The following is a 27,266-nucleotide window of genomic DNA, read 5'->3' as shown; positions in this document are numbered from 1 at the left end:
GTACGGCCCTCCAGGGGTACCACGACCCACCCCAATAAAATGTAAAATAGTTTAATTTACCGTAACTATTATTTAATTCAGTAATGCCTGAGGATGACTTGTGTGTGTGTGTGTGTGTGTGTGTATGAGGAGTATAATGTGCCCTCATATGTGTGTGTGTGTGTGTGTGTGTGTGTGTGTGTGTGTGTGTGTGTGTGTGTGTGTGTGTGTGTGTGTGTGTGTGTGTGTGTGTGTGTGTGTGTGTGTGTGCGCGCGCGTGCGCGTGCGCGTTTGTCCCACGTGCATCATCCCACCGGCACCTACCTACCTACACAGCTATGACGTTTGGATCATACCTCCTGAATTCTGATGCTGGGGATCCTTGGGCACAGTTATGCCAAACAGGGGGTCGTGGTTTAATTGAGTTCTGACTTGAAAAAGTTTGGGAGCTCCTGGTCCAGCCACCTGGTAGCATCACAGGTGGTAGAGGATGTTGTTGTTGATCCGGATCCGGATCCGCCCAGGCAGGCGTCACAGCACCGACAAGATGGCCGAGAGTACGGGACGAAAGTGAGGGAGAAAACAAAAATATTGGCGAGCAGATCATTTCCACAAATGGCAGACCTTTCTATAGCTCCGCAAAACAAATAGTACAAAGATCAGAGCTGGGTAATCGGTTTATTCCAGACTCCTGTGGACGACATTTGCGGCATGCAGTGTGCTCCTAGCCAGCTTGCTGACAGAACGTTCGTCAGGTCGTCTGCGTTGGCTAGCCAGCTAGCAAGCTAACCATGTTAGCTAGCTGACAACACCGTTAACGAGAGAATACGATTTCCGAAAGTGTCAGTAAGTCAACGGCGAAATATATCGCTAAATTATTCTTCATCTCCTGGGACTCAGATTGGTCGTAGCACCATAGCTCGACTGTGGAGGAAATCGGATTTGCTAGTTAACGCTTAGCCAACTGGCTAGCAAGCTAACATTGCGGAATTCTGGCTTGCAGTTGGCAGGCGATCTCCCCAGCTTCAGAGTTAGCATTAGCAAATGTCTGTTAGCTTGCTCAGCTGTTTGGGGGACCTGTGGTTGTTCCGATAGAGGGACGGTAATATCAACGCGTGTAGGAACAGGAATGACGTTTTCTCTCCATTCAAGTACCGAGACATTTTAGGGTAGGTGTCCTGGAGGAGTGTTAACATCCACGTTACCCCAGCCAGAGTGTAAACACAAGCCAAGCCAAGGAACATAACACTGCGCTGTTGGACGAGGCGCTGATCTAGTCAACATCATGGCCCATTCTCCTGTTCAGGGCAACCTGCCGGGCATGCAGGTAAGATAGTCTTTTGAATGTGTTCCGTAATTAACCGTTTTTAATCATTGCAGAGGGAACACAATGTACACGCTGCAAACCAGTGCTCGCTCCCTGCTGTGACTTTACACAGCATCGTGTACTGCAGTAGTTCTCAACGTGGGTTCCGGGGACTACCGGTGGTCCTTGAGGGAGTTACAGTGCCCCCCCGCCCAGCAAAGTGCTGAATTGTTCAACTAAACTATTATTTCATTTACAAGAAGTTAACACCATTGGAGAATGTAGAAGAATGATTGTTAATGTTATTGATCATAGTTTCACTGTTATCTCTACCTGCAATACAGTCATTGGAATAAAGATATTCTTAAATTTACGTTTGAGGGACACAATCTCACCAATGGGGTGTGTGTCTCTGATCTGGACTAAATTAGTGCACAGTGCACACTGGCCAGACTCCTCAGTGCTGTAGGCATGATACAGGCACATCCATGCAGCCTCCCTGCAAAGTGACTACCATGCACGCACAAGCCTTGTTCGTGGTACTGCTACTATATTTAGGATTCTGCCTATGGGGGATAATTGTGTTGCGTAGATAACTTGAGTAGATAACTCTGTGCCTGATGTCAACTACCTACCTCATGCACCAGATTATATTCCCTGTACACACAGGCTTGTTAGCCGATTTCCATGGTCTGGATTCATAGCTGGCTGTGAATAATTGGAATGCAGAATATGGCGGAGAATGAGAGATAGACAACCCACTGGGACTGGCCTCCAATAAATGCTTTTAGTCGATTAAGAACATATTAACTCATCCTAAGTGTATAAGGCAGGTTTTGGTGTCTGTCAGGGGAGGATTGTTCCAACCAGGCCATGAAACTACAGGACATGGTGACAAGTAGAATCAGGGTTTACCGTAACAATTAATTTTTTTAGCTGTAATGTTAAAAATTGAAAGGAGTGATTTAACACAGGTTTGTTAATTGTTACCCACCAAAGTAAATTGCAAACTTGGCAGCCACATTTGCTGTTAGCCAGCATTTTGACTGGAGGCTTTTGTTCCAATTTGAAGCCCATCCCAAATAAGATAATCTTGTTTTATTCAAAAAATATTAAATAACATTGTCACTTAACCACTTTTCCATCAATTCTGCACTGCACTAATCTCTTTAGGCTGCCCAGCGTAAGCCAAAAGGACTGTTTAATTTTTAGCTGTCTCAAAACAAGATTCAAGATTTATTGTGTCCCAAAAGGGCAATTTGGGTTGCAAAAAGCGTAGTACAAAGTACATACATAAAAACAAATAAGACAATAAAAACAGTCTAGAGCAGCAGTTTAAAATGCAACACAACAGTTAAAGTGCAAATGACAACAGTAGCAACAATCTAAAGTGCACAGTAGAGATATAAAATGCATAGTAGCAAAGTGCAGCATGGCGAGTGACTGCCTTCACTCTTGGCACATTTATATTGCAAGAAAGAGCTACAATGTATCATTGTATCAAATCATAAAGCAAAACCACAGATGGGGAAACATTACATTTTTGACGAACATATTGACCCATTCTCTGCTCAAAAAAGGCCATAAAATGTCATTGTTTTTGTCAGCACCTGCTCTTGTGTTTCCCACATAACAGCCTCTGGAGATTTCAGTAGACTTCCTGTGCCGTTCAATTAGCTTATTCATTGCACCCTCAGATAGACCTGCAGTCCTGGGAATATTGGACGTTTGCCTTGTCATTAGAATCACCAAAGAAATACAGGCCTGACTATACTTTTGGGAGGCCCACCTAAGCTTTTTTCCCCTGACCACCTGAAACCAGCTCATGCAGAATACCTTGTGTTTTGCTTTCCTTATGCCCTCAGAATGAGTTTGAATTGTCGACAACTAAGTATAGCAGCAACTAAGTCTGTCCAACAGCCTGAAAATCGGGAAATCATGTATAGGTCAAAAGATTCAAATGATTTTCGTTCTTATCAGGTCATATGGTTCTAGGCAAAGTCCATTCATGGATTTCAGAAAAGAAAGAAAAAAATCACATTGACATTGCAAAATGGATATCACATGGGATAAATATATTATAATCATTATAATGTTTTATTATTATTATTACTACTACTGTATTCTTTAATTGATGCACCTTATTATCCAATGTTTACATTAATTGCCTTGCACTCGATGTCTCTTTCTGTATCTTCTACACGCTCAGACACATACAAAGAGTGGCATTGGGTGAATTAATGTATCCTCTAAGAATGGCACCCTGCTGGTGTTTTGTTTTACTCCCCGACGTTTTGTTCTTTTCAAACATTCCTTTTTTCTCCCGGCCTTCCCTTTCCTTCCCCTGCTTTACCCCCCCCCCCCCCCCCCCACCACCACCACCACCACCACCACCACCACCACCACCAGAGTGTCAAAGCGGATCCGGAGGAGCTGTTCACCAAGCTGGAGCGGATTGGCAAGGGTTCGTTTGGCGAGGTGTTCAAAGGCATCGACAATCGCACCCAGAAGGTAGTGGCCATCAAGATCATAGACCTGGAGGAAGCCGAGGACGAGATTGAAGACATTCAGCAGGAGATCACCGTGCTGAGCCAGTGTGACAGCCCCTTTGTCACCAAGTATTACGGCTCATACCTGAAGGTGACACTGGTCACACACACACACACACACACACACACACACACACAGGCCACGTTTAGATGACAACGCTGTCTGCATAAAACGGCAAACTGTCGTTGCGTTCTGGCCTTTTGTTCCATGTTTATACGACAGTGTTGTGATAACAATTGGCATGCAGACCGGAGCAGTCAGTAATGACATGCAGACCGGAGCAGTCAGTAATGACATGCAGACCGGAGCAGTCAGTAATGACATGCAGACCGGAGCAGTCAGTAATGGACATGCAGACCGGAGCAGTCAGTAATGGACATGCAGACCGGAGCAGTCAGTAATGACATGCAGACCGGAGCAGTCAGTAATGACATGCAGACCGGAGCAGTCAGTAATGACATGCAGACCGGAGCAGTCAGTAATGACATGCAGACCGGAGCAGTCAGTAATGACATGCAGACCGGAGCAGTCAGTAATGACATGCAGACCGGAGCAGTCAGTAATGACATGCAGACCGGAGCAGTCAGTAATGACATGCAGACCGGAGCAGTCAGTAATGACATGCAGACCGGAGCAGTCAGTAATGGTGATATGACTGGCCTGTCACAGACAGGATCCAGGTGCAGCGTCAGTGCACTGAGTACGTGGGAGGTGGTGAATGTCTCTGTCTCACTTCACCTGCCTTCTCCTCCCCGTCAAAAGTGAACCAGGAAAATACGTTTTTAAAAGGCTGTAGACTATTTTGTAGCTTTAGTTTAATTTCCCGCTTTTTATGCCTCCACCGGCGATAGCCAGGCCGGAGGCATTATGGATCCGGGTTGTCCGTCCGTACGTATGTCCGTCCGTCCGTACGTACGTATGTCCGTCCATCCGATGTTCATTAACGCGATATCTGAGGAACGCCTTGACGGAATTTCATCAAATTTGCCTTAAACATCCACGTAGACTCAAGGATGATCTGATTATATTTTGGTGGTCAAAGGTCAAGGTCACTGTGACCTCTCGAACGCCATTTTCAAGCTTGTTAACGCGATATCTCAGGAATGCCTTGACGGAATTTAATCAAATTTGCCTCAAACATCGACTTGGGCTCAAGGATGAACTGATTAGATTTTGGTGGTCAAAGGTCAAGGTCACTGTGACCTCTCGAACGCCATTTTCAAGCTTGTTAACGCGATATCTCAGGAATGCCTTGACGGAATTTAATCAAATTTGCCTCAAACACCGACTTGGACTCAAGGATGAACTGGTTAGATTTTGATGGTTAAAGGTCAAAGTTCAAGGTCACTGTGACCTCACACACCCAATTTCCAAGCTCTGTAACGCAACATCTCAGGAGTGCCTTGACGGAATTTCTTCCAATTTGCCTCAAATGGCGATTTGGACTCAAGAATGAACTAATGGCGGAGGCATAAATCCACGGTGCGGTCGTTCTAGTTTAATTTTGTTTCTGTTTGACATCTGCTATTTTAGCGTTTAATCCTGATCGTTTTCAGTCATGTGGAGCCCTATTGAAACATTTTCTGATGACTGCTGCTGATTCATGTAAAAAGGCGAAATATCATTGACAAAACACCCGGATGATTTTTATTGTGAAGAACTTACAGATACAGCTGTGACTATTGAGAGAGGAGAGAGAGAGAGAGGGAGAAGAGAAAAGAAAAGACATGAGTGAAACAGCAGAGCAGTTGGTGGGAAGCGTGCAAGTGAGCTGCTGCTGCTGCGGGGGAAAATAATCGATGCAGAGATGTGCAGAGACAGTTTGGGGGCCAGGTGCATAAGTGATAAAGGGGCTAATTATTTATAAAAAATAAAGTGACATACAAGTCAGACCCGGATAAACACAGAGTAACCAGTGACACACATGAAGTGCTCCCCTGCTACCAATTTAAAAAAAATTGTAAAAATGTAAAAAAAAAAAAAAAAAAATCTCTTTACTTTTACACAATATGAAATCACACAATTTATTAGTGGAATACTGTAATTTATAGATTCATTATGCTATAACTTATTTTTACTGATACGTATCCTTAAATTAACCAAGTGGCACTCATATTCTGGTTTATTTCAAGAAAAACAGTTTGGCTAGTGGAAATTCTATTTGGCTGGTAACTTTAAAATCTAGCAGCCATATTGGCTGCTGCTTGTGATCAAAAAAGTGAACTTCAAGCCCTGCAGGGAGAGCGGGTGGTGACATGGGAGTGAGTGAGAAAAGGAGCAAATATATGATGGTTAAGACTGAATAATGACATCACAAGCGTCTAATCCTAATGTTAATAAAAAAAAAAAAAGATTCCTATAAATCTGGCTTCAAACGACCAACATTTTTAGCCGGCAACCGAATAAATCCCCCCCAAAGTCTATAAATCCCCCCTATCTGAAGAACATAAGGGGGAATTCCCTCCTAGTTTGCTAAATGAATTTCAGGCCCTGTTAAAGAATAAAAACCCAGTAAAGCCCTATAAAAGACCTGTTTTCTTTGCAGCACTTGGCAGAGGAAATCGATGTATCTGGCCGTGAGTTTGAGGGTCGTTTAATTCATTAATATGCGTGAACACCGAACATGTGCTTATTAGTGTCATCATGACTTGTTTAGAAGTGTGCCAGACTCTTGACACCTCACAATAACCCAGTAGTACCCAGCTTCATAAGTGAGCTGTGAATATTTATCCAGAATATTACTAAGCCAAGTACTTATTCCTTACCCTTATTCTGACCACAGCAGCTCATTCTCTTCTCTGTCTTTCACCACTGTCCCAGGACTCCAAGTTATGGATCATCATGGAGTATTTAGGTGGAGGCTCAGCATTAGATTTGGTAAGTGATTCATGCATGCCCATCACTGCTACATTGAGCTCTGTACTTGTGATCGGTGCCTCTTTGTATTAACCAGGGATCGCGGAACCGCCCGGGCCACCCGGGCCGCGGCCCGGGTATTTTTCATTTCCAAAAAAAAAAAAAAAAAAAAAAAAAAAAAAAAAAAAAAATTTTAGATTTTTTTTTTTTTTTTTTTTACAATTAAACCTCATTTACTTATTACACTCGACTGGTTGTTTTTCAGATGTGATGTGAATCTAAAGTGAACTAAACAAGTCAGATCCACTATAAATGTTTTTCAGTAGATGCTGTGATGTAGCCACAAGAAAGGTGCAATATTAATGTTTTTCAGGAGATGGCGATGTTGCTAGCTATAGGTTCTAAACAAGAAATGTGGTTCAAATGTTTACAGTAGTTTTCCTTTCTTGCTGCACTACAATGTTACAATGCTGTGAGACAGGCCCGGCGTTGGAGGGGGGCCTGACCGGGCCGGGCCCCCCCATTCCCTAAACTGGCCCCCCCATTCAATTTTTTTTTTTTTTTTTTGTGTGTGCTAAAAACGTTTTTCCGTTTTTCTGTTTTAAAGTTTAAAACGGAATCTGGCTGTCATTAGGCATTGATTAACTGAATGCTATTGCTAACTGTTACTTTGAACCTCCATTTGCAATGATTCTGGCTGGATATTAATTAACTATTGTAAATTTGTCACAATGAATGCAATTTGTGCACAATGTGTAAATACATTTAATATTAATTGTTTAGGCCTATTTGTAAAGTCACAACACATTAGAGATGTGTGTAGTTCCTCATAGATTTAGCCTCTTCCTTTTGCTCTCAAATGCACCAGTTTGACGAATTTTACTTTAAAATGTACAAAATCTTCTTCCGGGGGAGAATCCCCCCGGACCCCCCTTGGCCCCCCCAAGCTAGGGGCAGGCCCCCTCTGTAATTTGGTTCTGGTGTGAGACGGAGCTAAACACAAAAGATGCAATATTAATAGTTTTTCATGAGATACTCAGTATTTAATATTAATACTAATACTAATAATAGAAAAGGAGAAGATACTGAATAATGACATCACAACAGTATAATCCTAATGTTAATTTAAAATTAAATATTCTTCTAAATATGGATAAAAGTCCAAAAAACATAAAATTTTCTTCGGCGCTGCCGAGATTCCATTCCTTACAGCACCCCCTACTTAATAATAGTTCCAGCGCGGCTGCAAAAATATGGTGGCGCATTGTGTCAAGTGTACTGGCTCGGGGAACGGTCCGGCCCCCGGTCCCTTAGGTTTCTGACAATGTGGCCCCCTGAACAATTTAGTTGAATAGCCCTGCTGTAAAACCCAGTCGCCCTCATATTCTGGTTTATTTCAAGAAAAACATTTTGGCTAGTTGAAATTAATTGGCTCGTAACTTTAAAATCTAGCAGCCATATTGGCTGGTGATAAAAAAAAAGTTGAATCTCAAACCCTGCAGTGAGAGCAGGTGGTGACATAGGAGTGAGTGAGAAAAGGAGCAAATATATGATTGTTAAGACTGAATACTGACATCACAACCGTCTAATCCTAATGTTAATTTAAAATGAGATATTCCTATATGAATCTGGCTTCAAACAACCAAAATCTTTATATGATGATAATAATAATAATCAATGATGGTGGTTCACAGACGTGTGTGTGTGTGGGGGGGGGGGGGCACGCCCCCCCGACGGGGGGACACGCCCCCCGGCCCCCCCAAGTTCAGATGCGTTCCGCTATCCCTGGTATTAACAAACATGCTGCGCTGACACACGGTCCTAGGTGGTATTTTCCCCAAAATCTTATAGCAAAAATTGTTGCAAATGTTTTTGGGTTGTTGATCTGCATTCTGAGTATCCCTTATAATGCTTACGGCATATTCTAAACTGAATAAAAGCTATATTTATGGCTAGATGGAAGTTGCTCAAGGCTACGATTCAGCTGACTGCCCTATACTGTAGGTGGCATACCATCTACTGAAAATAGTCCTTGTGCAGGAATTGAATCAACAACTTTGATCAGTCAGACTCTGCCTCTCTGTCTCGTCTAGGCTAACCACGACTCATGGTTATTTTATTTGTATCTTATCTTATCTATCTTGTCATATCTTATCTTATCTTATTTGGTTTGGTTTGGTTTGGTTTTTATTTCCTTTCATTTCAACTCATTTTATTTCATTGTATTATTGTCCTGGCTGTAGTTGGAGCCCGGCGCTCTGGACGAGACTCAGATCGCCACGATCCTGAGAGAGATCCTGAAGGGCCTGGAGTACCTGCACTCCGAGAAGAAGATCCACAGGGACATCAAAGGTTTGATTGACAGCACCGCTATTAGAGAACACTTGGGTTTCAGTTGACTAAATGGCATCAGTGACCACACAACTAAGATCATCTAACACGTTAATGGTATTGGCATCCACTTCTGGATTCATTCATTATATCGTTTCTATTTCATCTGGGATGCGGCGGTTCGCTAAAAGGCTTCTGACAGTTGTTTATCAAATGCATCGGCAACTCGGATAGATGGCACTGACGATTGCTTTAGAAGACCCCGAAGAGAGGGTCTCTCACTTAGGGCTGCAACGAACAATATTATTTTCATTGTAGGTTTATCTGTCGATTATTTTCTTGATTAATCGATTAGTTGTTTGTTCTATAAAATGTCAGAAAATGGCGAAAAATGACGATCAGTGTTTTCCAAAGCCCAAGTTGATGTCTTCAAATATCTTGTTTTGTCCACAAAATTATTTATATTCAGTTCAGTGTCATAGAGGAGTAAAGAAACCAGAAAATATTCACATTTAAGAAGTTGGAATGAAAGAATTTTTACTTTTTCCCCTCTAAAAAATTACCCAAACCAATTTATTGATTATCACTCACTGTGTTCTGAGATGTCCTGAGCCCTGAGCTGGGTCACACCAACCTCTCCTCTGTCCTCCTCAGCTGCTAACGTGCTGCTGTCCGAGCAAGGCGAGGTGAAGCTGGCAGACTTCGGCGTGGCCGGCCAGCTCACCGACACCCAGATCAAACGCAACACCTTCGTTGGCACGCCCTTCTGGATGGCCCCCGAGGTCATCAAACAGTCGGCCTACGACTCCAAGGTGAGGAAGCGCTGAAGCTGTGAGTTGAGCCTGGTCCAAGTTAGGTTGGTTCCTTAAAAGGCACAAATTGCATTTTCATTTCACCTTCCAGGCATTTAGCTGAATCTCTTATCTGCAGCCAGTTAGAATGACTGCACCAGAACAGAATAAGCTTAAATTCTTGGCAGCACTAATTATTGGTTAGCCTTTGCTTTGCGCTTGTATCAGTGTTATGCATTAGTTCTTTCTTCTTCTTTGTTTGTGATCTCCTTTTTTTTTTTTTTCATAAAACACATGCATATACATGCTCAAAAACATTCAAGTCCCCCCCTCCCCACAAGACCCTTCAACCCAACCCCTCCAAAATTACAACAAGAAAATAAATAAAGACCTTAAGACTTGAAAAAGTTCTTGAGCATGTCGGCTACAATGTGCCAGCTGCCCAGAGTAGTTTCAGTAGGCCTGTTGATTCTAGCAGTTGACATCCGAAAATAAATAATATCCAAAAATGTGAGTAGCCAGTGTCGAATAGTGAGGGAGTGAGGAGGATTCCAGCGCAATGTGACCATCTTTGTAGCAGCTGTCAAGCCAAGTAGTACAATGAATCTTGTGAGCTTGGTGATATTAAGCTCCGACAAATCCCGTGAAGAACATGGCGGGTATAGTCACTGGGACAGCTGCTGATATGAGGTCAGACAATTTCGTCAGGTCAGCATAGTCATGCACAGTTCTTTCTGTGTCTCCATGTGTGTTCCAGGCTGATATCTGGTCTCTGGGCAGCACAGCCATCGAGCTGGCTAAAGTTCTTTCTGTGTCTTCATGTGTGTTCCAGGCTGATATCTGGTCTCTGGGCAGCACAGCCATCGAGCTGGCTAAAGTTCTTTCTGTGTCTTCATGTGTGTTCCAGGCTGATATCTGGTCTCTGGGCATCACAGCCATCGAGCTGGCTAAAGTTCTTTCTGTCTCTCCATGTGTGTGTTCCAGGCTGATATCTGGTCTCTGGGCATCACAGCCATCGAGCTGGCTAAAGTTCTTTCTGTCTCTCCATGTGTGTTCCAGGCTGATATCTGGTCTTTGGGCATCACAGCCATTGAGTTGGCTAAAGGTGAGCCACCCCACTCAGAGCTCCATCCCATGAAGGTGTTATTCCTCATCCCAAAGAACAACCCGCCCACGCTGGAGGGCAACTACAGCAAACCACTCAAGGAGTTTATTGAGGCCTGCCTCAACAAAGAGCCCAGTTTTGTAAGTATGTTGCACCTCAACAGGTGGCGATTTTCATATTCTCCATAGATAGATACATATATTTGCATAGATCACCTGTCAAATTCAGCCTGACTAATGTGAGCATTGAGGATTGTATTTGAAGGTTGGTTTGTAAAGACTGGTATCGTTTTCTCTCATTTCGTCTCACCACCTCCTCCCTTTTGTCTTCACCACAGCGGCCCACTGCCAAAGAGCTGTTGAAGCATAAGCTGATCGTTCGCCATGCGAAGAAGACCTCCTACCTGACTGAACTGGTGGACAAGTACAAACGGTGGAAGGCAGAGCAGTCTAGAACCACAGAGTCCAGTTCTGATGAGTCAGACTCGTAAGTCTGAACTATTACAAAGATCTGTCGCCCTCTGCCTAACAATGGTTATTCTGTGTGTTTTTCTGATGTTCTGTGAATATATTTCTTCTGTAACCCGGTTTGTAAGCCATGTCTGATATATTTATTGCTTATCCATTTGCTTTTATACAATTTTATTATGCCTAAAGCCATTTCTTATGCTATTTTATAACATTTATACCAGAGATCCTACTGAAGAGGAGAACAATCTCTCTCTGGCTCCCATGTTTGTTATAATCAGCACAATAATTCACAGTTGTTAAGTACTTAATATGCATGCATGACTTAATTACTCAGCCCGATAAATATTATAAGTCTCTGATAATATCTGTCCAATCAGAGAGCAAGATGGCCAGGCGTCGGGTGGAAACGACTTTGGCAGCGACGACTGGATCTTCACCATCCGAGAGAAAGACCCCAAGAAGCTGCAGAATGGGGAGGGACAGTCGGGAGCGACGGAGCAGGTGAGATGTTGCAGGAGTCATTTCAGATGGGAGACCACTGTTTTCCTGCATTGTTGCGTTCCTGACTACTGTAATGGGATCCGATTCCCTCCCTGAATCCTGATCTTAAAGGCAACCCAAATCCACAATAACCTTATTATTAATTTAGCATCTTATGTGCATAATAGTAAGTATCTAAAAGTATTAGACATTAGTTTCAATCCAAATTCTAAATATTGCCATTTAAGTTTTTGTACTGTCCCTGATGTTGGGGTGTGGTTATGCTCAAGACTTGTTACACAATAAGCTCTGCGAACAAATCAGGCTGAAGTGCCTCTACCCTGAAAAATTCAAAAAATGCATCAGAATGTACAGTATCAAGTTGTGCAGCACTGTAGGGGGAGGGGAGGGGGGATCAAGCACTGGGAGCACTTCAGATACGCCTCCAAAGATTCAGAGCAGATAATACTGCTTAGTTTTTCATGATTTTGAAACCTAATTTTATTTACTTGGCGACATTTTTAATCGTTCAAATTTGGCTGGGTGGTTAATAACACATCTTTCTGTGGTGTGTTTGACAAACTCAAAATGCATGTTTATTTTTGGTTTCCAGGGTCTTAAACAGTTGGTAAAACCGATCCGCTATCAGCTCCTTTTTGGCTTCTGCACCCTACTCTGAACAGGTTTTGTGTGGCAATAATGCGGACCGTTATGCAAGACATAATCCATGATTAAAAAAAGGTGATGTTATTTGGGAAATATGCATGCAGCGGTGATTTAAAAATCCCCCCCAAGGCAAAGCTGTGCTACTTTTATTTCCCTCAGCCGCCGTTCTCAGATCTCTGTATCTTTCTGCAGATAAAAGACATTCCAAAGAGGCCTTATTCACAGAGCCTGGCCACAGTCATCTCTCCTGCACTGGCTGAGGTAAGAACACAGTCATCTCTCCTGCACTGGCTGAGGTAAGAACACAGTCATCTCTCCTGCACTGGCTGAGGTAAGAAGCTCCCTCTGGATAACCAAAGGTCAAGTTGGCCACAAAATCCTCTCCTTCACTCACTTAATTGACCTACTTGTAATACATTATGTTATGTGTTTCTGACTGAATGTTTTGTAGATGTAGGGTATGTATGTATGTATGTACCTGTATGTATTGTATGTATGTATGTATCACAGGAGGTTTTTATTGTGAAGAAAAGGGAGAGTTTATATATTTTTAATAAATAAACCAAAATATATTTTCTCTCCGCTTTGAACTAATTCCATTATTGAAAATGCTTTAATGGTGACACCTGCAGGCCAGGGAAGGAAAGGGTAGTCTCTGGAGGACGGAGGACTGCCCCGCCCCCTGCTCCTCGGGGGCACGGTCCATGGGCAGGGTCTTATGCCGTGTGTCATGTGTGTGTATGTGCTTCAGTATTTTTCATGCTAACCTATGATTGGCTAAACAGATAAGATTGCGCAACAGGGGAGGCATGCAGGCCTTGGAGGAATGCCTCCCTGCAATGATTGACATCAGCCCTGACCAATGAGAACCAGACTCAGGCAGGCGAGCAGGGCACTCAGGACTGCCGCTGCATCCAGTCATCAGAGCTACAGTAGCGTTGGCTCTCTGGTCAGTGGTCATAATGTGACCAGCTAGCTAGCTGGCCAAAGCCATGACAAGAGTCATGCAAATGGCATTAAATGTGTCAGACTATGGTTTGTATGTGGAAGATACAGCTACTTTCAACTGCAGCAGACAAGTGATCTGGCTGCCTACTAGTTAGCTACTGTGCTAAAAAAGGAAGAAGCCCCGTTTGTTAAGTAGCGCGCTAACGATAGTTAGCTCGCGATGCTAACGTTATTAGCAGTTCCAATGACGTTAGCATCGCGAGCTAACATACAGGCTTTTGCTAAACCAGCTTCTGTGAGCATTACCCAGCATTAGGGGTGTCGCGGTACATGTATTCGTCCCGTGAGTTCACGGTACGGGCATCACGGTTCGGTACGTGAAGCGATACGACGAATACGTCAAATCCAGAAGGTGGTAGTAAAGCACCTAAATGCTGTTTGAATGCCATTGAATTGAATTGAATTAAACACCACAGAAGAAGACACACCAAAACAACACAAGGTCCATAGAAATCCGCGTTCACTGAATGGAACGTTTTGTGGAGAGGAAACATTACAGGGGGTCGCTCCAGAACAGACAGAACAAACCACAACAATATTGAAGCGTCCAGCTGCTCTCCCGTTACCGTCGTCAAAAAAGTGCAGAGCAGTATCCTAATGACTTTTATGACTCAGGCGATAAGCTGTTTTGCAAATTCTGTCAACATCAAGCCAACGAGGTAAGCTTGCTAATTTAACGTTACGTAGCCGCGACAAAGTCCTTTATAGTTGCGCGTTGCGGCTAAACGTTACATAACACTGACAAAGCTGTTAACTTGTAAACAAGCAACTTACATCGGGAGGGATGACAAGCAAGATGCGGTGAGGAAGAGGGGATGACTCCTTGTCATGTTCCAATAATCCATTAGATGACCGAACGTAATCATTATGGTAAACAGAACTCGCATCCAATAACGTTTGCATACTTACTGGGAAAGTGAAACCAACCCCGCTGTCTGTCAGACAGTGGGGGAGGGGTTGGTGGGAGTATTAGGCTACTCCACACATGCGCTCTGTTTACAAACTTGTGTCCAATAAAGATTTAAAGTGGGGGGAAATGCCTTTGCCCTGTCAAACAGCTGGAATACAGACATCTGAGAGGGAGGCGCACCCCACACTTTGAAAATCACTGCTCTAGAGTAAAACCTTTTTGTGTGGATTGCCTAGATCTTATTAAATAGTGGACATTTATTCATTCCCACTTATTAGACACTATTTCTGATGGTAAAATGAGCGTAAAAAGCAAAACACAGAATTCAGAAAAATTCAAAGGGAAAAAAACAGAATTTGGGATTTGTTGCTTTTTTCTCTGTTGTACCATATTCGTACCGAACCGTGACCCCAAAACCGAGGTACGTACCGAACCGTGACTTTTGTGTACCGTGACACCCCTACCCATCATGGAATTTAAGTGAGCTCAAATGTATTGTTGACAATCTTACTGTGCTGTCTATTAGTTAGCTAGAGCATCTTGGCCGCCAACCTGACAGCCAGAAGCTAGCAGCTATCTCAATACTTGTCAAAAACAACTGTCTTTTGTAAACGAGCAGCTAGTTGGACACCCAGTCTGGCCAGTGCAGAATGCTACTGTAGTCTATCTTCCCAAGGAGCTTACTGCCTTAGTGATTTCAGGCTGTGATATTGTCACTATAAGTCAGTATTTACTGATACTTTATCAAGTATTTACTCTGAGAAATGAAATAATGAGAAAAGCAACAATTATGTATTGGTTAAAATGGAATAATGACATAACAACAGTCTAATCCTAATGCTAAATTAAAATGAGATATTCCTCTAAATCAACCAAAAAAAAAATCTGCTAACAAACAGACAAACGGCAGTGAAGATATAACCTCCTTTGTGGAGGTAATAACCATATAGCCAAAGCAGTGGTTGTCAAAGTGGTGTCCAAGGACGATCTGGGGCCCTTGAGAGGTATCCAGCAGGTCCCCAAACAAAAGGGTCTGTTTAATTTCACCATTATTTTATTCTCTAGAGGTCAGAACAATGAGACCCAAACGATGACTATTCTGATCAGAGGTTTCATTCTCCCCTGCAACAGTAGACAGTTATGTAGGTCTGTTCTGACTCAAATCAACCACCAAAACTATTCTCAGTTGAGTTACTTGGGACACCTGCACCATGTTATTGAATCGAATGGCGTGTGTGTGTGTGTGTGTGGGGGGGGGGGGGGTGGTGTCTGTGTTCTAATGCTCATCTATGTGGAGGCGTTTATGAACCCGTCTCTCAAATTCATGAGAACAAATCCGCCCCCTCACCACCACCACTGTCTCTCCTTCCCTCCTGGCCCCAGCTGAAGGCCAGGCAGGAGCAGGTGAACGGGAACCCCCTGGCCCTGGATGAGCTGAGGACGGCCATCCTGCTGGCCGAGGAGGCCTACCCCGGCATCTCCGACTCCCTGGTGGATCACATGGTCGACCGGCTGCAGAGGTAAGCTCTCAGATTCACAAAGGCTTCTTAGACACACTGATTTTATGCGTAACAGAATCCATGGTGAAGTTTTGGTCCGAGTGAAATGTTCTATGGTCTCTCGTGATTCCAAATATAATCACTTGGTTTGACCAAGCAAAACTCTTTTTAGAAGCATTTTACAAAATGTAGATGGCAGAGCAGGTGAGCGGAGCGGGGTGATTTTGGCTTGAGCGGTGAGCGGGGACCAGAGCAGTACCGCTCCAGTTTCGATCACAACATGTTCGAACCAGAATGCATCGGTGCATGGCCATGTGCACGCCCACTATTTTCTTGCCAGCTGCTGCGAGACGAGAAGGAAGAGAAACGAACATGCAGCCGACTGCTGAGCTCATGTTATTTGTAGTGAGCATTGCAATGCCCATTGCCCAGGCGTTTAAATGCAAATTAAAACACCCTGGCCTTTTTATCTTTTTTATTCTTTTGAGCGGAGCGGCTGTGAGCGCTGGAGCGGGGGGAAAGGGCCGCTCCGTGAGTGGTAATTATCACCGCTCCACTCCGCTCACATGCTCTGAGATGGAAAAAGGAATGGTGGATGAAATCTCTTGGAGCATATGCCTAAACCACAAGTGGGTGTGACTTTGGCTCTCTATAGCCTACTATGTTATTGATTTTGGGGGGGGGGCTGCAGTCTGTTGCTTTATTTCAATTAACCCCAACCCTTTTTCCAATGTTAACTGAATCGAACAAGCTTTTAAATCTTTCTTGTATACAATATACCATATAGGCTAGGGATGGGCAATGAATTTAGAATTTTCGAATAATCGTTTTTATTATCAAGATCGACTTTTATTATTGAAAGTCGAAAATCGTTTATTGACAATCTTGTCTTAAAAAGTACGTTTTCCATTGTCTTTACCGGGGCCTGTCTCTTTAAGAGCAGCAATTTTGTCCATGTGACGTTGCCGTAGCCGCTGGCTGCGCACAGTGCACACTCACTCACACAAGGAGCATTAGCGACAGTAGCACCCAGCAGCTCCTTGATAGAAACGTAGTAGAAATGATGTCTGTCTACATTACATCATCCCTCAGGGCTAAGGCACAAGGAAAAGTTTTCAAGGTTTAGTGCATGAAGAAAAGCTGATATTCTGCCTACTACTATGGGCTATGTCGGCTTCGTTCAGGAAGCTAAGCTAACGTGGCTAACGTAGTCAATAGAGTGATAAAGTCACCCCCCCTCCCCCTCCATGGGATTTCATCCGCCATTAATTCTTCCATAGACCGTGCATAAAATGCTTATAAAAATTGTTTTACTTGGTCAACCCAAGCGATTCAACTCTACTTAGAATCAGAGGAGACCATATAACATTTGACTCACCTTTTTTGTTTTGTTTGTGAAAAGTCGACTTTGGCCCAGTGAATTTCGAATAGTTTTTTTTGCTAGAAATGCCTATCCCTAGTATAGGTTACTGTAAGACAGGTTATAAGCACAATACGTACCTTTCACTCTTGGCCATACGCCAAACTCAATTATACAATGTGACGGTTTAATGTTGCCTTGTTATCGGCAAGCGGTTTTCTTCACAGTCGCGTTTAGGTTTGGCCATGGTTACTGTAGGTGTAGCGGTGCCTGGCGGAGATCTGCACTGACTCTACTGAGTGCACTTTTCTAGTTTTCTTATGAGTATGATGTCTGCTTTTATTCAATATTAAATCAGTTTATAAACATCCCCCCAATTTTGTGCAGTTGATCAAAAGCCAGAGTGGATCTCTTATTGTTGTCTCCTCTTTTACAGTTTCTCCACAGGCAGGATATCTTCCTCCTCATGCCCCTAGTGATTGGCTGCCTGCCCCGGCCCTGCTCTCCCAGGCCCCGCTCCCCCCCCTCCAACACCACAGCCAGGTCAGAGGGTTAAAAGTCAAGGGTCAAGTCATTCACCACCAGCTGACCACATTTGACCTCCCCTGGGGGTGTGGGGTGGAGCTTATCTAGCCTGTAAAAACAAAAACAAAAATCACTGAACTTCAAACGTTCTGTGGAGGAAGAGAGACACTCTGGAGAGCCTCTTTTAGTCACTTACCAGTGGAGAACATGGGGGGGCAGCAGAACCCATTTGAAACGTCTGGTGTTGACTCTGGCGGGGGCAAAAAACCCTGAGACTCACTAAAGCAGAGCAGCCCACCAGAAAAACAGCAGCAGCCTCATCAGACTCTGGGCTCTCTGTGTGTCTCTACATAGAAGAGGAGTCCGAGAATCCTCCCCCAATCCAGACGAGACTTTTCTACCCCCCCACGTCATATCCCCAGAACCTCTGAAAGCATGATGATGAACCTGCGGGGGATATATCTTTGTGTGCAAGCGTGTACGCTGCGTGTATGCGTGCTTATCTGGGCACCTGCGAGTGTGTTTGTGTGCGTGCACGTGTGCTCTGGCGTATGTTCTACGACTCCCTGTTTAGGCAAATTGCAGCATTCTTAAATGAAACCTCAGGTAAAGTGCTTTAAGTGGACTTTGTCCTCCGAGGCAATGGGGGGGGGGGCGCCATGCTGTACATGATCACAAGTTGTCATTGACGTTGCGGAAAATGAATCACTGTGTACAAAATGGTCATGCGCATTTTGTAGATATTGATGATGTTTAAAACAAAAAGTAGATATTTAAAGAGTCAAAGGTCACTCCAACAGAAAGAACTGAAAATGCCTTGCCTTTTTGAGATGCATATGTTTATGTTCTGGCATCTTTCATGTCTTTTATTTTTTATGTTTTAGTTGTTACCCATCAGTGAGTGAAATTCAATTCAGTATTCATCAATATTTTCTCTCCGTTCGAAGTGACTGAGTTCCAATCTTCCATTTCAATCAGTGTCCCTGCTGAATCATTTAACTAACTGGGATGATACTAAGCTACTTTGTTTAGGGGCAGAATGGTTTCCTTTGTTGTTGTAGTCAGAGGAAAAACTCCTACCTTTACTTGTGTTTAGACAACTTATTAAGTCAGTTGAGACATTTTGTTTAGATGTGGTCAAGGCCAAGAATGAAGGGAGATGGGATTCTGTGTCAGTGGCTCTCAGATTGTCTAGAAAGTGCGACCTTTTTAATTTTTCTTGTAATTTAGCCCAAACATAATTTATGAAATGAAGTGGAGGCAAGGGATATTACATGGGGGGGGGGGGGGGGGCGTTGGGAGCAATTGAATGCTGATATCTTTGCGAACAATTATTCCTTCGTTTGTAATTTAGCGTTACTGAGAGACTTAAGTGGAGGAAAAGGGGAAAAAACAAGGGATGAATCATTGTAGGCAATCGAGTCCTGACACTTGCTCCATGTATTGACAAAACCAAGGCCAAATTGCAGCGAACATCAGGACAAGCCAAGCTCATGTTGCCTCGTTACCGTGACACATTGGGCAGAAATAAATGCCATTCTTCTTTGAGTTCCTCACTGCAGACATTTCTGTTCACACTTCCACACCACGCTAGAAGTGCCATGTCCTCTTTTATGCTCTCACCACATTTTTGTAGTATGATTTGCACCTTTTTTCTAATTTGGGATCTGTTTTTTGCACTTTGAAAGTGTGTTGAGTATTTAAAGAACCTGTAAGAGGAAAAACATAAATAAAGAAAAAAAAGTCGCTAATAGCCATGTTTTACTATATATGTTTACTTAAGAGTTCCAGAATTTACTACTGTGCTAATGCAGCAATAATGTTGAGGAGTTGCATCAAGACGCACTTGTCAACACAGGGATTGAAAGAATTAAGAAATATCTGATATTTTTGTAATTGCAAAGAGTTAAGTATGGAAATAAGGAATGCTTTATGGATGTGGGCACCTGCCTCCGGCAAAAAAAACTATACCTTACAGAAAACATATGCTACAGAAAGAACTACAAAATGTGTAAATTTGGTCTCCTTTATCATAGCTGACAGTTTATAGTACTGTATATAATCTTTGCTTGTGTCATTTGAGAATTCCCAAGTTAAATGTAAGCTCCTTGTAAGCTTTCAAAGTGACATGAGAAATAAAGATCTAATGCTAACTGACGACTTTGTCTTTGTGTCATCGTTGCGTGCTAAGGTCCACCATATTGTTTTCTAATGTGTTGCCATGGTGAAGTTGGGTGATGCTTATGGGGTTACGTCAGTACGGAGGGCTTAATTAAAGAAGCATTTCCTGGTTAGGACGCTCTCTCCCCAAGTAGCTTTTTAAAATTTAAAGCTGTGTTGTTTTTTTAAGAGGATTTCAAGCAGCATGCTCCAAACGATGATAGTGAAGGTGCGTGCAGCGCCGGTTTAGAGCACCAGAGGGCGGATATTTTACTCAGCAGCTCACGCATAGCACCTAAATGAGGCACCTAATTCTGTCATTCTGTGTTGTAATTCTGTACCGGTTGTAAAGATACCAGTGGTACTGGGTTTCAGTGCCCAATCTTTTAGTGTGGTAAATGAAGTTAAAGCTTAACTATGAATGTACCTAGACTAAGATGAAGCCAAAGTAGTTGATAGATTAAAGAAATGCATTCAAGAAGGCCAACCATAACACTAGTCTCTTTATTGAAGAACTTGATGAACAGGCACTTGCATAGGGCAGTTTCCCCCCAAAATGAAATCCATGTGAGCCTTAATGTGGAACATGAGTTAAATGTTTTATGTCTGAAAAACCAGCCCTTGCTTGGTGTTACATTTGAACCTGGAAGATGACAACATCATGTATAAAACAGACAATATCTATATTACAATACAGTACACATACAACACTGTGTTTGGAAATAAATACACATCCTCGAATGGCTTCTTTGTGTACTCCTGTACATTACAAAACAAAACAAAAATTGCATAAAGATGTTGCTTTTGCTACACAGTGCAAAAAAAATCATTGTAAACAAATAAATGTACAATATCGAAAGGACAAATTACTAACCGATAAATCTGGATTCAGGGATTAAGATTTTTTTTATGACAAAAAAAGAATAATTCAAGATTCGGAGCCAAAATGGCTGAAATATACAATGTTCTCTCGGGTAAGCTTGAAGGTTAAGATCCTAAACTAATACTGTCCCTCAAGGGCTTAACCATCTAAGCCCTAAATTCTGTGGTCCTCCAACTTCAGAACGACCACTGAATTCTCATCCTAATGGCACCGACACAGAACCAAGCAGCAGTCATATAAGAAAGCCCAAAAAGCCGTGAAGAAGAGTCTCTTTAGATCTTGGTCTGTTTGGCTGCCTCGTCGTCGGAGCCAGAAGCAGAGCTGGAATCTGAGCCCCTCTTCTTCATCTCCAAACTCTTCTTCCTCTCCTTGTCCTCGGGCTCGTGCTGTGCAAACTGGGCCTCTATCTGGGCCGGGTCCACGTAGGTGTAGAAGTAGGCCATGACGGCGAAGATCACGCACACTACCACCAGCAGAGAGGCGAAGAGGATGTATTCGGCCCACTGGTGAGCAGAGACACGCACACAGACTGTTACTTTAGAGCTCAGACCTGTAGTAGTCAAGACATATCTCGAGTCCGAGTCACCAGTGTTCGAGTCCAAGTCACCAAAGAAGTGGCTAAGTCAAGGACCCATTACCTCAGTCCCTGTCAGCCTACTGAACATGAATGTGAATCCACATGTAGGTGGAACACACATGCCTGCCCTTGCACAAAATTGAATAATAATGTCACAGTATTAATATACTGTAGCTATCAATATCTAATGGCAAATTATTACAGCCTATTACAAAAATGAACAAAAACAAAAACAGCCTTTATCAAAATAAGTCTGAGCTCTTGTCTCCAACTTCTGAGTCTGAATGCCTGAATGCTCGAGTCTAAGTCCAAGTCATCAGTGCTCAAGTCCAAGTTGAGTCACGAGTCCTGAAAATGAGTTCAGGACTCGGACTCGAGTCAAATTGAAGTCAGACTCGACGACGTTTCAGCTCCAGCTCTACAGCTCAGGCTAACCCTGGAGCCCAGCCCACATCCCTTTGCAGGGTTTGCTGGGTTCCCACAGGCTTTGAAAATCCTTGAAAGCTGGATTTAAGCTGGAAATAAAATAAGGCCTCAAATGGACACTTCACAAAAAACAAACAAATAAAACAAACAAAAAACAATGCTGATTTATTTTGCACATGATCTCACACATTTGGAAACTGTAAACCGTTTTGCAGACATTCATTTAGTTTGACAGTTATTGAAAGTTGACGAGTTAAGTGTGGACCAGTGATGTAGTCAGAAGGCATTGAATCATTGTGATTACATCATTGGTCCACACTTAACTCAAGTCAACTCTCAAAAACTGTCAAACTAAATGAATGTCTGCAAAACTGTTTACAGTTTTTCAGCTATGGGTGATATCGTGTGCAAAGTAAATCAGCATTGTTTTTTAGTGAATTGTTCGTTTAAAAGCTCTTGAATGGAATGGCTTTCAAGGCCTTCCCTGGCCCAAATCCACCAATATGCCTCAACCCTCTCTGTACTAGGATCAACACAAATGAGGCCTCTGTGATGTCCATTTTTGGCCAGTCATGTCTTACCCCATAGAAACTTTGAGTCCTTGGGCCGCCCATGCTAAAATAATATATGCACTCATCATACTGTGAGGTGTTTGGATAAAAGCCTCTATTAAATGGCCTTTGTTATGTTATACAATTATGAATTCAACATTCATAAGTATGTTTTAGTAACTATATAACATATGAACTGGTCCAATTCCAGTGAGGACATATGGGTCTAATTGTGGTCAGATGTAATCCACCAACCTGATCTGGGAGCTGTGCTGCCTCGGCGATAATAAGTACAATGATGTTACCCGCAGCAACGGTTAACAGCCAACCAGCCTGCAGCACAGACTTCATGTTGCTAGGTGCCTGGAGAACAGAGAGAGTTATACGTTATATCATACATATTATGTATTCACCGATTCGTATCGGTGCACCAGCATGTAAGTTCAAGATGCGATTGCACCGGTTAAAAAAAGTGTGCATCGGATACAATTTGGTATGAACTCGGATTGCGTCATTTCTAACATCTTTGCATTGGTAAAATCGGATTTATATTAGTGGAGGCCCTATGCCTTCAAAGAAACAGCATAGCTGAGTTGCAATACTAGAGAAACAAATGTAAAGTAAAAAAAAATTCACTTTAGTTCATTTATGATTTGCTGCATAAGAAATAAAATCAAACTCTGTACTATGTTTAATTTGTATAGCATCATTCTTTTGCACCACGCTGAATCACATCGTACCGTAGTATCATTCATACTTTGATACACTACATATACTGTATCAAATTATGAAAGACATAAATAAATATATATGTCAATTAAACAAAGAAAGATCTAACAATCTAACTGAATCAGAAATTGCCAATCTGATTTTAGGAGAGAGTTGAGCATCATGAACAATGGATCGTCCATTGAATGCACCTTTTACCATTTATGTTTTGAATAGTTTCCAACCTACATTTTCAAACAGACATGCCACGAAAGTACTGAGAAAGAGAAAAGGTATGAAGTGCGATGCCTCCCCTCCCCCACCTGTGAGTAGGAGAATTCCAGGCCAGTGACAGAGAAGACCACCTCCCCTGCTGTCATGAGGAAGTACTGAGGAATCTGCCAGGCCATGTGGAAGGTGTTAGGCTGGATGTCCAACACTGCCCGAATGTTCTGCTGGCACTGAAGGACACAGACAGGGACCCAGATGTGTCAAACATGATGTAGGGCCAACAAGAATGTTACATTAGCAACACTGGGACTCGTGTACATGTGATATGCATCTCCAATTTTCTAGTTATGGTTATATACTGTACATCTGTTGTGTTGCTCAAAATGGCCATTTCCATTTAAATCAAACAAAAGCAAGTCCATGTCTTGTCAAATGAAGTGACAGGAATGAAGTCTATCATAGAACACAGTCAGGGAGTTGACTCACTTCTGTAAATGTGAAAGTTGACGGGATGATCAAGGTGTACGAGCTGCCAAAGCCCAGCTTCTGTTCATAGACACACTCACTTCCTGATCCATTCCTGATTTTGAACTGAGCACTGACAAACACAAGAAAATGGCCAGTATCACACCAATTTGTCTGCCTGTCAGCCTGTCTGTCTGTCTGTCTGCCTGTCTGTCTGTCTGTCAGTCAGTCAGTCACTGTCTGTCTGTCTCTCACTCATAATACAGTATTATGGCTGAAGCTCATATAAACAATGAAGCATCAAACTTACTTGCCCTCTTCCACCAGTTCATATTCTGACATGTTGTACAAGTCACTGAGCCCAAAGTCCAGCTCTCCCACTGCCACATTCAAATCTGTAGAATAGCCATTCAGAAATCTGGGAAAATTAAGCACAATATCTACAGTGTCAGTAAATAAACCAACATTCATATTCCATACTCTTGCTGTATCAAGACTATTCACCAAACCCAATGACCACTCTTAACTGACAATCAAACTTTGCAAAACGACTTGTCAAATTTGATGAAATTTTTCAGGCATTTGAACAGCCTCTGGTAACACTGTCTTGAGAAAATGCAAAATGAAGCACCGGGGAGACTATTTGTAACTTGCCTGATAGCATTAGCGCCCTGCTCCGGCTTTGATGTCTGGTCAAGGAACTGGAAATATCACAGAAAAGATACTTCAAAGCCTCACTCTCCCAAATCAGTAAAATCAACGGAACACATTCTGAAGGATCCATTATCTGGTTGCTGTTCGCTTACCGTTCTAGTGGTGATATTGACCCCATCATCATAGATGATTATGGTGCTCCGAATGCCATCCTCCAGCTCCACTCCCCTCTCCACTCTGCCAGGCAGAGTCAGGTCAAACGGTCCATCAAATGTCAGGTATTCCCCAGAGGCCTACAGGAGAAATTACAATATGTTTATCTTCATATATTCACAACCATTTCTGTACACCTAATTGGACATTTCCCCCTGCTGTCATGGTGGTTGCTCCACCCCCTCTGCCAATCCGTGAGAGTTGTAGAGTTGCAAATGTTTCCTCCGATACATGTGTAGTCGCCAGCCAGCTCTTTTCACCTGACAACGAGGAGTTTTACCGGCAGGACGTAGCGTGTGGGAGGATCAAGCTATTCCCCCCAGTTCTCCTTCCCCCCAACGAGGCGCCCCGACCGACCAGAGGAGGCACTAGTGGAGCGAGTAGGACACACCTTACTCCGGCTTCCCACCTGCAGACATGGCCAATTGTGCTTGTATGGATGCCTGACCAAGCTGGAGGAAACACGGGGGCTCGAGCCTGTGACCCTTGTGTTGGTAGGCAGCGAACCTACCACTGCACTACCCGGACACCCTACAACCATTTCTAATGCGTCTACTGGCTGTCTACTTGGTTTGTATCTCTGCCCTGCAGCTTATATTGGGTGATGGAGTACCGAGAAAGGTGCCATGGTCAAGCTCTGAGGCCCGGCTGTGATGTTCATCTGTTCATTCCTCATGTTGATGAACTTCACTTGGCCTTCGGTGCCAGATGGAAACTTGGGAAGCGTTTCCTAGAAGAGGGATGAGAGGGCAGAGAGGGGCTGGTCAAAAGGAAAACAAGTGTGAATTGTGTGTGTGTGTGTGTGTGTGTGTGTGTGTGTGTGTGTGTGTGTGTGTGTGTGTGTGTGTGTGTGTGTGTGTGTGTGTGTGTGTGTGTGTGTGTGTGTGTGTGTGTGTGTGTGTGTGTGTGAGAGTGAGAGTGAGAGTGAGAGTGAGGGAGAGTGTGCATGCGCGCGCGCGTGTGTGTGTGTGTGTGTGTGTGTGTGAGTGAGAGGGTGTGTGAGAGAGCGTGTGTGTGTGTGTGCATGCATGCTTATGTGCTTGCGTGTGCGTGTTACACTCACATCGATCTGTAGCTGGACCAGGGCAGCTGCAACGAAAGCGAGAGCAGCCAGTAACATGCCCACGACCATCCTCCTTAAGGGACTGCATCACACACACGCACACACACACACACACACACACACACACACACACACACACACACACACACACACACACACACACACACACACACACACACACACACACACACACACACACACACACACACACACACACACACACACACACACACACACACACACACACACACACACACACACACACACACACACACACACACACACACCACACAGGTCAACGGCATGAAACAATGGCTTTCCCAGTATATGTATAGGTCAGAATATCTTCCCCAGTATGCAGTCCCCGAACAGAACAACGGAGAGAACTCACGTGAAGTTGATTTTGCACTTGGCAATCAGTGGGTAGATAACGCTATCCACTATGGGCACCATGATCAGGATCAAGATGGGGTTGACAGTCTGGTGGGGAGAAGAAAAGTACCATTGGAATCTCTCTCCTAAAGTCTATTCTATCAATGTTCTGTTCGCTGACACCGCATCATCTACATGTGTTTGATAGGTTTATGAATGTCTTGAAATGTGAAAGCAACACAAGGGTCTCACCTGCATTTGATCGGGCTGGATTATCAGGGGTCCCTGTGAAGAAGAAAACAACATAGAATCTCATTTATAAAACGGTAAAAATCTGAGATTACATACCAAAAGATAACACTATATTATATCATTAGCCAACAATACATTCTATAGATACAATTGACTTTTGTTTTCTCTTATCATAGACTTTGAAATCATTGTACAATGAATCGCCTAACAGCACTTTCATAAAAGAGGGCATGTATACAGTACATGGCCAATTCAATGGGTGAATCCATAATACACTATTACACTTACAAAGTTGCCGTCCATGGTGGTCGCCTGTAGGGTCCATCTTGATCCCTGGGGAGGAGACACAGCTCTTTTCTTTTACACTATCTTTGTATCGCATCAGTGCTGTTCTGCATAATAATATGCATTTCCCATCCAGCTCCTTCGTTTAAAATAAAATAAAATCGTCTACTGAATCAGTGGCCAGTGTGTTAGGCAGTGTCACACCTACAGTATATGTGGAGGAGAGATGTGTTTGTTACCTGCTGGTCAAAGAGAGCCCAGAACATGGGCAGAGGGATGTACAGGAACAGCACCTTCACCACCATCTTCACCTGGGCGATCAGAAGTTTCTGGACCCAAACAAAGCAGAGATTTAGGCTCGTTACAGTATGTCTGTGAGGGCTGTGAATCTTTTTGTTTGTTTGTTTGTGCATGTTTGTTGGTTTGTTCTTACATCATATTTGTCCTCAGCCCAGTCCATCCAGTGGTCCCTCTTGGGGTACGCAGAGCTACGGTGTCTGAAGCGATTTTTGATAGCAAACTACAGGACGAGACAACATTGACATACACATGTTATCATTGAGGGAAATTCGACTGTGGTTATCTACAGT

At 43.3% G+C, this 27,266-nt stretch overlaps 2 protein-coding genes across 2 annotated transcripts in view; one reads left to right on the top strand and one right to left on the bottom strand.

Annotated features, from left to right (window-relative positions):
- Positions 1 to 535: 535 nt before the first annotated feature.
- stk24b (serine/threonine kinase 24b) lies at positions 536 to 19,130 on the top strand. Its single transcript, XM_083634389.1, has 11 exons — positions 536 to 1,306; positions 3,695 to 3,925; positions 6,656 to 6,712; positions 8,935 to 9,043; positions 9,677 to 9,834; positions 10,873 to 11,058; positions 11,256 to 11,404; positions 11,766 to 11,889; positions 12,727 to 12,795; positions 15,836 to 15,972; positions 17,748 to 19,130. The coding sequence occupies exons 1-11, from the start codon at positions 1,265 to 1,267 to the stop codon at positions 17,785 to 17,787; spliced, it is 1,302 nt and encodes a 433-aa protein (XP_083490515.1). The 5' UTR covers positions 536 to 1,264; the 3' UTR covers positions 17,788 to 19,130.
- Positions 19,131 to 21,151: 2,021 nt separating this feature from the next.
- Positions 21,152 to 27,266, bottom strand: part of slc15a1b (solute carrier family 15 member 1b) — a gene marked incomplete at both ends in the record, with an annotated part of 11,442 nt that continues 5,327 nt past the window's right edge. Inside the window, 13 exons of the mRNA XM_083633112.1 lie at positions 21,152 to 21,382; positions 22,689 to 22,796; positions 23,465 to 23,602; positions 23,859 to 23,970; positions 24,492 to 24,538; positions 24,644 to 24,784; positions 25,318 to 25,434; positions 25,768 to 25,849; positions 26,159 to 26,247; positions 26,392 to 26,424; positions 26,680 to 26,724; positions 26,916 to 27,005; positions 27,110 to 27,196. Coding sequence (XP_083489238.1) covers positions 21,152 to 21,382; positions 22,689 to 22,796; positions 23,465 to 23,602; positions 23,859 to 23,970; positions 24,492 to 24,538; positions 24,644 to 24,784; positions 25,318 to 25,434; positions 25,768 to 25,849; positions 26,159 to 26,247; positions 26,392 to 26,424; positions 26,680 to 26,724; positions 26,916 to 27,005; positions 27,110 to 27,196 — 1,320 coding nt within the window. The remainder of the gene's footprint in view (positions 21,383 to 22,688; positions 22,797 to 23,464; positions 23,603 to 23,858; positions 23,971 to 24,491; positions 24,539 to 24,643; positions 24,785 to 25,317; positions 25,435 to 25,767; positions 25,850 to 26,158; positions 26,248 to 26,391; positions 26,425 to 26,679; positions 26,725 to 26,915; positions 27,006 to 27,109; positions 27,197 to 27,266) is intronic.

This window comes from Poromitra crassiceps (genome assembly GCF_964638095.1).
Source record: "Poromitra crassiceps genome assembly, chromosome: 3".
Taxonomy (NCBI): Eukaryota; Metazoa; Chordata; class Actinopteri; order Beryciformes; family Melamphaidae; genus Poromitra; species Poromitra crassiceps.
This window is presented reverse-complemented; position numbering and strand designations above follow the sequence as displayed.

What these genes read in the sequence shown, in the direction of transcription:
- stk24b (XM_083634389.1), top strand. Translation starts at nt 1,265, where the DNA reads ATGGCCCATTCTCCTGTTCAGGGCAACCTGCCGGGCATGCAG. An exon ending in ATTACGGCTCATACCTGAAG is followed by an intron (nt 3,926 to 6,655) that starts GTGACACTGGTC and finishes CCACTGTCCCAG; the next exon opens with GACTCCAAGTTATGGATCAT. An exon ending in AGTCGGGAGCGACGGAGCAG is followed by an intron (nt 11,890 to 12,726) that starts GTGAGATGTTGC and finishes ATCTTTCTGCAG; the next exon opens with ATAAAAGACATTCCAAAGAG.